The following is a 12,944-nucleotide window of genomic DNA, read 5'->3' on the forward strand; positions in this document are numbered from 1 at the left end:
TGTATGTATGTATGTATGTATGTATGTATGTATGTATATGTATACACACACACACACACACACATTATATACAGAAAATATTATATACATACACACAATTTGCTATTTTTGTACAGTACCTTTACAGTTGCAGTTCATGAAATTGCATATAATACATGTTATTTTCCAAAAAGCCTATTATAAAATCCATCGTGACAACTTACCCCATAGAGTATGACAACATTACTACTGGGGAATGCCTTCACAAAAGGTCAATGTGTTTTCATTATTGCCATTTTTCTTGGCCTATTCTGGTGCAAACGTTAAATTGCATTTTTTTTTTTTGCAGCAAAAACTTTGAGGTATGTGCCAATACAGAAATAAACCCACCCAGTCTATACCGTGTATGCACGCACACATACATGCATATTTACAGAGAGAAAGAGAGTGTGTAATCCTGCACTTGGTAACACATTGCAAATGTATGAGTAACAATGCTTAGAGGTGAGAGCTTTTTAAACTGGATGAGGTGATTCTTTGTACACGGGCTGAGTGGAGCTTATTGACACTTTGAAATGTGTTGGTACAGTACATGCAGCAGTTTAACAAAAAAAGGCTTGAACACACCATACACATGGCATATGCATCAAACGTTAAAAAGCTCATAGGCCCCTGAGTGATGACGGGTAACTACAGTGCGCACTCAGCACTAACTGGCGGGGCTCCCAAATATCAACACATGTGGAGGAATTGAAGCAGTGCTGCTCTATTCATTCGGGCATTATGTCTAGTTATCTTGAAGTTCAGAAATCTCATTTAAAAATATTAAGTCTACTGCGCAAATTCAGCTCTGCTCCTTCATCATGGAGATGCTGTTTGTGCACGAGGTCCTTCAAAAGTTTGAACTGAAAAGTGAGAATGATCCCCGTGACACGATTTTGCAGGTGAACGAACGATTAGCGCCAATGAATGAATGAATGAATGAATCAATCAATCAATCAAAGGAAATCCGTTTTGTTTTCGCCGACATTCCACAACACAGTTTAAGTTCAAGTGTAAACGCAACCACTCATTAGTGCCGCACCCAAAATCCACCATAGCCGCAAAACATCCATCTGCAAATAACACATTAACTTCCCTACCTGGTATTTGAACGTAGATGGATGCAAAAGCACACACGTAAATAAGTGCAATGCTCCACAAGAACCATTGTCTGGGCGTTTTTACTTCCCCCATCTTGGCGGCTTGCTGGAGGGATGAGGTGCCACTTTGTTTCGGGTGATTCGAGAGCTGAAGCTCATTGGAAAAATGAAGTGGAATCGGAGGGGTGGAGTTTGAATTAGTAATGGTAAGTCCGATTCTCTTCCGAGAATCGGTTCTTTTGAACAGCTCATTCGGTTCTTTTACGTCCTTACGTAATCACGCGGTCCCTGGCATTCCAACAAAATTCTCCAAAACCAAAACGTTACAAAGAGCCGTTTAAAACCTAAATATCATTTTCATTTAATCATACTAAAATGAATTTACAGTGACTGTTTTGTATGTCAGAAAACCAAAAAGAGAGTGTGATTCGAGAAACCGATTCGAAAATGAATCAATTTTTGAACCGGTTCAATCGATTCACTTAAAGATTCTATTTAAAATGATTTGTTCACTAGTTTGAATTTGTGGCTCATGGGTGAACGTCACAATATAATTTCGAAAGCAGAACAACTAGCCAAGCGTCAAATAATGATTGTTAGTTTTCCGAGCAAGTTATGAAACCTGAAAATAACTTTTATATAAAGTTAAATGGGTCATTTTTTCTTGCTTATACATAAAACGTGATTAAAGAAAGTATTGCTTTGCAAACAACATGACAACAAGCCACACAAGGAGTTTAATGAATATTTTAATATAGCTTTATTAAAGATTTTAGGCATTTCTGATAAAAGTTTGTATCCATGAGTGATAGGCCGACACTCGAGTGAACACAGCCGGTTTCCGAGGTTCACATTTCTTGCCGCCCCATGTTGTTAGTCCTACAAGGTAGTAGACCCCATTTTTTTCACACATAAGGGGTGCGCCAGAGTCCCCCTATATAACAAAGAATTTAAGTGACCAGGACATGTGCATGTGAATAGTGATTGTTGAAACTACTGTAAGACTGTACCAAGCAGGAGGTGGAGGCTGCTGCATCCGTACATAGGAGGGATTTCATGTTGAAACGGTCACCCCAGCCCGTCATGCAGGCTTTCTCAGAAAGAGGCTTAATTCTGGCCATATGTAGAATATCAGGGTGCAGATCCACTAATATGAGGAAAATAAAACATAACTACTAAAAGAAAATGTTAGCATGTGTTTGAGGAAGGAGCAAGTACAAAGTAGCAATGGACAATAAATATTTCACAGAAAACTGTGGTGTTTCCATTTATCATTCATTTTCCATATTTTCAGATGTAAAGTCAACATGAACTCAAGATTCACCCCATTAACTTAAAATAGGTTTCTGGTCTTCTTGTGCATGACTTAGCAATGCATGTTCCTCCAATTAATCAAATCAAAAATAATAATATAACCATCCATCCAAGACATTTCCCTGCCTTTGGCACAAGAATATGGGACAAGCTCCAGCATCCATGCAACAGTACATGGGACAAGTGGTTTGGAGAACAGATGGATGGAAAATCAATCAATCAATCAAATAAAATCAATCAAAAAAATAAGAAAGAAAATTAAATTAAATAACCATCCATGACCAACATGGAACAAGCTATTTGGAGAATAGATGGGAAAAAATAGAACAAATGGATGGGGATAAAATCAAAATCCATGACCTACATAGGACAAGTGGTTTGGAGAATGGATGGATGGAAAAAATAAAAATAATAATAAAAATCAAATGAAATGATAAAATAAAAACAACCGTCCATGACCTACATAGAACAATTGGTTTGTTGAATATATTGAAAATAAAATGAAAGTAAACTGGGTTGAAAATGCTATTTTATATTGGTTTTAATGCTGAACACTGTTAACTCACAGGTAGCTTTTCTTGTTCCCCAACCAGTTGTCACACAAGATGAGTTATCTTCATTAACCATTTCATCATCTTTATCTGTTATGCACACCGGAAATATCATTGGCCCTGGATGGAGCAAACGTTAAGCTGTACAACTCTGATTGTTGAGCAGGATCTCATGAAAAACAGATAAGGTCATGTGATTCTATACCGATTCGAGCTGGGACAGATAAGCGGATCATGGAGAGATCGGAGGCCGGTGGGAAGCTGCCATCGTAAGCCAAACTCTGCACGCTTTCCACAGCTGCAGTCTGACCCGACATGAAGTTCAGGTCATGAGCTCCCAAGACCACAACATCTCCAGCACTGTGGGACAAACTGTCAGAGCATCACTGAGGGACAAATGCTGAACGTAGATCATTAAACTCATCGGGCTTACCTGGGAAGGCAATGGCGCGGTGCAAGAACCCAGCGGGGGTGAACGAGGACGCCACTACAGTAATGCGTATCGTGGCTCTGGAGGCTGACATGCCACGGCCAGGAGTTCGCACATGCCTCGCTCATGTTCTCCACCTTGAATGTGCCATCCACAGAGGACACCACCTGCGCCAAGTCACCGGGGAGTTGGCAGGACTCAATTTTGGCCTGACCACACTGCACTGAAGACACGACATGGAAATGGACATGAATGATGACTAAAGCAATCGAAAAGTTACATGATGAGGTACAAGAGTCTCTTACCAGTTGAATCTGCTCCAGAGTCGTCAGAAACGAGTTCACCTATATAATACAAGCAAAAAAAAAATAGCAGCCACTGACACATCACTGAAATCTGAAAGTACATACCAAGTATTGAAGACTCGATCCATTGCTTGTAGTGGTATAATGTGGTGTAGACCCCTGGTCTTTGGGCCCGACCACACCCGACCCCCCAGCTGACCACTCCAGCAAGCTTGTACCTATCATCTGTGAAACATGAGAGGGGCCCACCAGAGTCGCCCTGATCCAGAGGGGGTCAATGAGTGTTCACAATAAAGGAAAAGGAAAAATCTTGTTTAAAATGATTAATTAATCATTCATAAATGTCATTAAGCTATTTGGACAGCCGCACCACATGACATTTTACAACCTAAACTAACATTGCCGTCATAAAAGGTCTAACTGACCTTGACACATATACACACACACGTATACTTTATCACCATTATATTATTTTTATATAATAATTTTTTTTTTTTATTATTATAAAAGGTTTATGGCTATGATTTGGCAGACCAGTTTTATTTATAAATATTTATAATAATATTTCATAAACAATATTTTGATGATTATGATGTGTTTTTTATACATAATTTAATATTACATTAATAATAATAATATGATTATCATTATTAATATCACTTAATTCAATATTAATCATTTATTAATGTGATTATTAATATTAATCATATTAATCACATGGCTTTGATTCAGCAGACAAGCTTTATTTATTTATACATATTTTTATATTTTAATTATTATTCTATTTTATTAATAATTCCTATACATATTTTTCTAAGAAATAAAAATAAAGAAATTACTTAATTTTATTCTTCCTTATATCAGGGTAGCTGTATGACCCTGATATTTTTACTTTATGTATATCACATTTTTTAATAAATTAATTAATAGAACAAAAAAGAGCATCATGTCACTGACTGACATGAAGTAACTCTTCAGGTATTTGTCAGAAAAAAAAAATGCAAATGTTTACCTGACATGCATCCATTCCGCCTTCCTCTGCTCCGGCACACATCATAAACTTAAGCATTTTCCCTCTGTAATATTTGTTACATGTTTGTGGCTCAAAAACAGTTACATTGACCTCTTGAAGTCTGGAGGCACGAGGCCCATCTATAAAGAGACAAATTCATCTAATCACATATAACCACTACCTATGAAGCCCATTACACAGGTTATACAGGACAAGGTTAACATATTCCTGCTATTAAGGGCCTTACTCTCTCTGATGGCGCCCCAGCCGGTGACAGTACAGGTTTCCTGAGGGGACAAGTCATTGTTTAAGATGCCAACAGGCCTCACACACTCATTAAACAGCAGGGGACTCTGCAGTTTCACCAGGGCAATATCATTCTCGTTTGTCTTTTGGTTGTAGCCCTTGTGGGAGATGATATTTTCCACCTCTACAGTCTTTAAATAAAACACAAGGGAGTTATACAAATTAAAATGGTATAAATTAAAACAAAAGATCCACATTAGAAGGGTGTGAGATGTAAATAAACACACACAGACACTCACTTGATGGCAGGATTCATTCATATTCTCCAAATTGTGCATTCCAGCCACTGCCTTCCACAGTGACGCCTTTTTATAACTGTTCACAAACATGAATTTTGGTTTTAAGACACATATTTGCACTCATAGAGGTTTTATAGACAAGTGCCGGTGGGCTTACCGTTTGAAGCAGTGGCAGGCGGTAATAACCCACCGCAGGTCGAGGATGGCTGCCCCGCAGGCTGGCATTTCTGAGTACTGCAGGGACACCTGCCACGGCCATGAATGTGCCCATGCCTCCTGCCCACCTATAATCCGGCTCTCCTCCTCATCCTTCTCTGGGATGAAGGCACGAATACCAGCCTGGTCTGAAAAACAGTGCGAGGAATCATATTTGCAGGCCAGCGGAAGAAGTAATACATTATGAACTCAGCCTTACCATAACATCCATTGCCAAAGATGCAGTTTGTCTCAGCTGAAGTACCTCTATTGGGATTCTCTTTAGCATCTTAAAAGAAATAATACACTATATGACGTAGGAAATCACATGAACAAGGCAAGTTATTCAAATCTTAGGTAACATGAGTTCACAAACAACAGCTTGAGACATGTTTCCTAAGTAGCTGAGTCTCACCAGGGTCGGCCTTTGTCCAATTAAGAGAGAGCATTAAAATAAATAAATACTTTTTATGCATGTTCACAAATGTGTTTTTAAAAATGAGCGGAGAAGCTTACAAAAGGCGTTGCAAGACAGCAACACGCACAGAAAATATACACCTGTGGCGCCATCAGAACTTAATTAACTAAAGGGAATAATTCAGAGTTTCACCACTAGAGGTCAGCACAGATCCAAGCTTTCGCGCGTTAAACTACACGCCCTGTGGATCGAAATTGTAATTTACTTCCATGTTTTGCACAACAAATCTTCCATTATTGCAACAATCTGTTGACATTATATTTATAATGCACTGCTGAAAATACACGCAGAAAGTAAAAGTGAGCGTCTAAACCAATCTGCATCATTGTTCTGGCTAGTCACACCAGGATACTAAACTTTAGTCACAGTGTTTTTATTACTAATTTCCATTGTTTGATAAAAGAATGTGTCTCATATGGAAAAGCCTACCATATGCTTAACTGTATCATTCATTCAGACAACTCAATTTAAAACGTCATTATAGTCTGTGACCACTAGTGAAAAAGCCTCATTTGCATCTTTTCATTACAATAACAATATAATATAATAACACAATACACACACTGTATGTATGTATATATATATATATATATATATAAAATGAAACCTATATTTTCAGATTTAATCCATTTATGCCATTTCATTTTCTCTTTTTACATTCTCACAATGTTTTTGTGCATTCTCAGTAAACATGGATTTTCAGAGCACTTCTAAAAGCAATATTTACACTTGTAACATGTTTAAATATGCAAAAGCTGTTTAAATATGAAATAGCTGTTTGTCTCGTTCAAGATCATGCAGCATTCTCTCATGTACCAGTGTCTGAGATGAAAAATATTGTTAGGTTAGATGAAATCAAATGTGAATCATATTGCAAATTCAGAAGCAAAGACTGTCTTGCTAAATCCTTTTCTATACCAGATCTGTGTGTATTTTAATGATGATTTTAAAAAAAGTGGGATGTATACCGAATTACAGAACAATGCATTTCTGTGTGTATGGGTAGTTTAACACCTGGCCTTGGACAGCTATTTTGATAAAAAGTGATTGCATACATAATTGCCCACCCAGAGCAATATCAGCATCTTCAACCACAAGCACACATTCACTGGTATTGGATAATATTTATTAAATAATCATACATTACTTCACATTGGTTTCTGCTATGACATGTTTAGCACGGCTGCTGCTGAATTCAAGAAAAGTTCTTGACAACAGTTCCTATGGCAACGAAATGTAAGTGCAAAGATTTCGGTATAATCAAGAGTACCGCATAACAAATTCTGGCCACCGAAAATATGGACTAAAATCCATTTAATGACCTAGTTCAAGGATACGCCATTATGTATGATAATGTAATTCCAATTTAAAGAGACTTCAGTATTATAGCTTATGAGGATAAAAATGATATGTAATTCACTGCACAGGTCAATATGCCTTTAGTCCAAGATACATTCCACAATATTGATGCATGAACAAGATAAAAGATCAAATTAAAGCACATGATGAACGACTCTGTCACGTTTTTCCTTCATTTAAATCACTCACAAAATCCTTGTGAGAGAAAAAAACAAAATGCAAGCAGACCACCTACAACTGATCAGCCGTGTTCATGGAACACAGTAGACGGCTTGCCATATTTAATAACTCACAGCATTTGTCTGAAATGCTTTCTGAGGTTTTGCAGCCAGCGAAGCAGAACGGAGCTGCAGTGGTCGAGTGGAACGGCTCTGAAAAAATCCCTCTCAGAGATGGTACCCTCTGCTCCGATTAAAACAAGAACAACAAACGCTCAATTTGTGCTGGTCTGAGTGCTCGTCTTGGGACGACACATGGGGAAAATGATGAGAACTTCTGAAATATGTTGCTGTGAGATACTGCAGTGATGTGTTGAGGTCAATGGTACCAGCCCTGGATGTAGAGGCTAAAAAATTCAGTCTTTTGGATTAGTTCAATCCTAGAGCCTCTCTGTAAACTCTAGAGGGGAAGGAAGCGGTCATTAATCATCTCCTGAGTCCAAACCGTAGTTTGCATATCTTAGTTCGGCCCTTCTCTTCACCCTTCTGTCTCTCAGTTGCTTGTCCTTCATCATTTGTCTGACAGTTGAGTTCAGGTCACGCTGTTCCTCTAGGCCCCTTGGAGTTTTTTCTCTAGTCTGTCCAGCTTGGCCAGGTTTTCCTTCAGCAGTTTGGAGCCGGGTGAGAGGAGAAGAGCTCTTTGGTAGTACATTCTTGCTGCTGCATAGTCTCCCTAAAAAAATACAAATAAATAAATAATCGAAAACAAGCACACAACAGTTCAGGTTACAATGGCATGAGAAAATGTCCAGGTCATTTTTCATCTAATCAAAAGGAATAAATAAGAATTTATATATGCATTGTGACAATTTTGATCCTACTTTACAATAAGGTTTCTATTTGTTAACATTAGTTAACATGAATATACTTCTAAAGAATTTATTACTTGTAGTTAATGATAATTACAACATCTACTAATATGTTAGTAAAATCAAAAGTTGTATATGTTAATATTATTTAATGGACCTGAGCTAACATGAACTAACAACGATCAGATGTATTTTTTTAACTAGTATTAGGAAAGATGAATAAATACTGCAACAAATGTTTTGCTCATTGTTACTTCATGTTAGTTAATCACTAACCAACAATAACTAATAGGACCTTAAAGTGTCACTACTATAATTTTACTTAAAAAAAATCTCATTATTACTGTAATACAGTAATAAAACTCAATGATTTTTTTTTTAAAATTTAGAATGGTTTTTAAATTATTTTTTAATGGTTTTAACAAACTGTGACTAAATTATTAATATATTAACATGATTTTTATGCTTTAAATTATAAATTATTATAATTTAAACATTTAAATAAATGTATGCTTAATTGAAAACAAAAGATACAATTCACTACAAATTATTTTATGTAATTTTGTATCTCAAGAAAATGTATCCCATTTTAAAATATATTTTTATATAAAATGAGACCATACTGGTTCATTTTTTCACAATTGTGTTTTACATATTTTTAAATGGCATATTAATTGTTATTTAATATTTAAATTTTAATTATTAACATTATTATATTTTACTTTTTTCATATTTAATTTGTATTACTAAGCATGATAAAATTTAATTATTATATACGTTCATTATGTGTTCCTTCACATTACAGTAATAGGAATTTATTATACAAGCTACTGAGAACATATTATCACAAAAATAATGTCACAATTATTTATGATCCTGTATTAATATATATTTATATAATGTATCATTATGTTTCCCTTCACATTACAGTAAAAGGAATTTGTTTACAAGCTATTGAAAAAATATTATCTTGAAAATAATGTCAGTTATTCATCCTAACCAAAGCCTTCGATTTTTTTCCTTATGCAAAATATATTTTTCCTTTTAATTTTGTGGTGAAATTTCTTATCATTTTTCATCAGACCTCAAAACTAAGCCATCATACCTTGATATGCTGAATGCCGCCCATATTCATCCAGGCTTGTGATTGGTCAGGTTTGAGCTCAACAGCAAGCTTGTAGCTCTGGAAACATTAGATCAACACATGACATATTATATATGGTATATGCATGAGATATAGCCAGTGATGAATTCAACAGTATTAAACCACCAGTGAGATTCAACCTTTTATAAGAGTTTTGGGCCATGTAAGAAACACGATCCATTCAAGATTAAAAAAAAAGCACTGGAGGCGCATTTAACAGTCTGGCTCTACCGCAGATGTGGTGTTGAAATACCGCAAAAAGCCTTTTTGTTCAGGGCTTTATAACCGAGCTTTGAACTGGATAGCAGAATTATGTAAACCTGAGACCAGCCTGCTCTCGTCTGTCCTTTTGTGGTCTAAATAAAAGTAGAACTACAGGCCAAATATTAGCGGGAGACCTGGAATGAGTCCAGGATCGAAGAATGCAACCAAAACAGTCCTCGTGCTAATCAGAAATCCTGCCGAAGAAACTTAGTCCCCTTAAGGCAGCCAGGATGTTAAGAAACACCGAGGTTAAAGACAAAGCTTCCAGCGCAAGACAAAGTCTGGACTGTTTATATTTGGAGATGAAAAGAGATGGGTGATGTTCCGGTGACTGTATCAGGGCACTGGCAAGCAACAGTGTGAAGGTGAGAGAAACAGCAAGCAGCAGAGAACACAATTACCCAACATTTAGTCTCATGTAGACAGACTATCAGCAAAATGGATCCATATTTCAGGTTATTCTGACCGAGAATTAAACAGGAAGGGGCCTGATTTACATGTCAAACAACCAATCTCAGTCTTTTATGTTTATTGTTATGGATATAACCCTGAAACCAAAACTGATATATATCTTGACATGTATGCAGGGTGCGAACTACGGGGGAGCTAGGGGGAGCTCGGCTCCCCTTAATAAAACATGGGCTCCCCTGAAAACAGGATTTGTGAAATTTTGGGGGGTCTCAAAAAATATTGACAATGTGTTATTTTGATGTGCAATTTCAGTTTTGTGTAATGTGATCATCGTGGATTATTATGTGTAAAATTGCAAAAATATCATTCATTCATGCATGACGGCGAATTAAACCTAATTCACTTCAATAAAGATAACTATACATGCTATTCTTGTCATGAGCATCAAGGTGTGGGGGCGCTGCGGTGCAAATTCCACTCATGTTTAGTACATGTTAACCCAAAGATTCGTAGAAAAAATATAAACGCTGGACTCGGTGGTCGATTCTGTGTAAGGCATGTTATTCGCAATTATGTGTTGTGGCTGGGTTGTTATAGGTCTGCGTGACTCTCGATGTCTTAGGCCTAATTCAATGGAGGAATTATGGTATTCTTCTGTAGCCTGACAACGAGTAACTTTAACCGTTGTTCATGTGAACTCAAAGACAGCCTGATGCTTTGTTTATAGACTATTTGGGGGTGGTTGTTTGTTGTTGCACCTATCAATTCGTGTCGATAAAGTATAGGTATATTTCATTTTATTTAAACAATAATAAAATATAATTATTATATTATAATATTTTATTCATACTGATATATTTAAATAATGTTTCATTATTTTCTTCCTTCACATTACATTTATAGGATTTTTTAGTTTTTTTTACACAAGCTATTGAGAATTTATTGTTGTAAAAAATATTTATGGTCCTAAGTTAAAGCTTTATTTTCTTTATGGAAAATATTTCTCTCTTTATGAAAAATACAATGCTTTTCATAGAAGGTAAAAAGTAAATCAATCGAAACAAAAAAATAAACATCAAATCCTCTCAGAGGACTGATAAAAACCTGTATATCTTTACTCTTGGATTTTGTATAAATCTAGACAATCAAATTAGAGCTTTCCATCTGGGTAAAGCTCTTGCAATTTTTGTGTGTGATATGCATCAATCGGTCCGTGAACTGTCTATAGGCAAGCTAAGACATAGTAAACAAGAATGTGAAGAAAGGGAATATTTGAAGAGCTCTTCCCTGACATTGACAGCTGCAGATGTAGTTACCTGGAAGGCTCGATCAAGCTCGTTCATCTCTCTGAGCTGGTTGCCCATGGAGAAGTGCAGCTCTGCCTTCACAGCAGGGTCTGACGGCTCCTGCTGCAGTGCTGTCTTCAATGCATCCAATGCCTGAAACACACACACACACACACACACACACACACACACACTCATTAAGCTCAAAACTAGTGCTGAACTTCTTCTTGCTGAGGTTCTTCATCTCTCAGGAGGCATATAGATTTCTCTTTGAGGCAGAGAACCGCTAAACTGAAGTAATAAAGTAATGAGTAAAGGCATGAGTAATAAAAAGAAATTATATGCAATTTATTCTAGTCTGAGATTCAATAAAATGTGCTTTGAACTGCTGAATGCAGTGGCGAAATTGGGTAGGGGCAAAATTACGATCCGGGATGAATTGATTCATTGCCCCAAATGAGATGAAAAAAAACCTTGTGTTTGTGTTTTTTCCGTTTCAATATGGGGTAATAAAAGGGAGTGCGCATGAATTGATGCACACAAAGACACATACACGCACCTCAGTGTGGTTGCCTTGTTTGCTGTAGATGGCAGACAACAAGCGGTAACATTCAATGCAGTTGCTGGTCTTTGAAATGATGCCCAGGGTCATTTTCTCGGCCTCCGCAGAGCGACCTGCCATGGCTAAAACCTGCACCTGTGGAGACAACGAGATGGGAAGAGACAAAACGAGTTAAAAAGGGAAAGAGCGAATGAAAGAGCGACCAGAAAGGAACCTGAGAGGTCCCGGCCTCTGTTTCTTAAGGCGGTGATGTGAATCACACTGAAGGGTCTGTGGAGACTCAATTAAGCTGACGTTCTACTCTTTGAAACACTCCAAGCAAACCGTTTACAAAGACCAGTGCCAATGCTGACAATTAAAGGGATAGTTCACCCAAAAAATGAAAAATTGCTGTTAATTTACTGACCCTTAGGCCATCAAGATGTAGAGTTTTTTCTTCAGTAGAACAGTAAAGAAGATTTTCAGCTGAAACCGTGGTCCTTGGTGATTCATAAAATGATATGCTTTTTTTATTCTCAAAATCGAGAAGCCGCTGACTTGCATTTTATGAATCACCAAGGACCAGTTTCAGCTAAAAATCTTTACTGTTCTACTCAAGAAAAAAAAGTCACCTACATCTTGGATGGGCTGAAGGTGAGCAAAATAACAGCAAATTTTCATTTTTGGGTGAACTATCCCTTTAAAACAATATCAAACCTAAACCTAACTGGTTGGATTGGAAAAAAGACTGAGAAAGGAAATGGTGGGATTTTTTTAGACTAAAAAGTGACTATAATCTCACCAGGGCGAGCCAGATATCAGTGCTGTCGGGCTGAAGTGTGGCTGCCTCTCTGTAAACCTCCAGTGCCTCCTCATATCTACCGGTGTTGTAGTATAAAGCCCCAAGAGGGGTCAGGATATCCACCTTACGAACCACTTGCAGGGCCCTGTGAGACACACC

General features: G+C 37.1%; 3 protein-coding genes across 3 annotated transcripts in view; all 3 read right to left on the reverse strand.

Moving 5' to 3' along the window:
* Positions 1–1,312, reverse strand: part of lmf2b (lipase maturation factor 2b) — a 13,274-nt gene extending 11,962 nt beyond the window's left edge. Inside the window, exon 1 of the mRNA XM_016556902.1 lies at positions 1,122–1,312. Coding sequence (XP_016412388.1) covers positions 1,122–1,215 — 94 coding nt within the window. The 5' untranslated portion in view covers positions 1,216–1,312. The remainder of the gene's footprint in view (positions 1–1,121) is intronic.
* Positions 1,313–1,875: 563 nt separating this feature from the next.
* ovch1 (ovochymase 1) lies at positions 1,876–6,079 on the reverse strand. Its single transcript, XM_016556866.1, has 14 exons — positions 5,990–6,079; positions 5,889–5,898; positions 5,694–5,762; positions 5,436–5,622; positions 5,279–5,354; positions 4,981–5,170; positions 4,734–4,873; positions 3,827–3,980; positions 3,722–3,760; positions 3,420–3,639; positions 3,192–3,346; positions 3,002–3,106; positions 2,132–2,268; positions 1,876–2,055 (listed from the first exon to the last, which is right to left on the reverse strand). The coding sequence occupies exons 1-14, from the start codon at positions 6,041–6,043 to the stop codon at positions 1,894–1,896; spliced, it is 1,698 nt and encodes a 565-aa protein (XP_016412352.1). The 5' UTR covers positions 6,044–6,079; the 3' UTR covers positions 1,876–1,893.
* A 984-nt stretch (positions 6,080–7,063) lies between these two features.
* Positions 7,064–12,944, reverse strand: part of LOC107743567 (transmembrane and TPR repeat-containing protein 1-like) — a 30,201-nt gene continuing 24,320 nt past the window's right edge. Inside the window, exons 14-18 of the mRNA XM_016556851.1 lie at positions 12,786–12,930; positions 12,002–12,139; positions 11,473–11,595; positions 9,443–9,520; positions 7,064–8,201 (exon numbers count right to left, since the gene is read on the reverse strand). Coding sequence (XP_016412337.1) covers positions 8,079–8,201; positions 9,443–9,520; positions 11,473–11,595; positions 12,002–12,139; positions 12,786–12,930 — 607 coding nt within the window. The 3' untranslated portion in view covers positions 7,064–8,078. The remainder of the gene's footprint in view (positions 8,202–9,442; positions 9,521–11,472; positions 11,596–12,001; positions 12,140–12,785; positions 12,931–12,944) is intronic.

This window comes from Sinocyclocheilus rhinocerous, unplaced genomic scaffold, assembly GCF_001515625.1.
Source record: "Sinocyclocheilus rhinocerous isolate Xijiao unplaced genomic scaffold, SAMN03320098_v1.1 scaffold551, whole genome shotgun sequence".
Classification (NCBI taxonomy): domain Eukaryota; kingdom Metazoa; phylum Chordata; class Actinopteri; order Cypriniformes; family Cyprinidae; genus Sinocyclocheilus; species Sinocyclocheilus rhinocerous.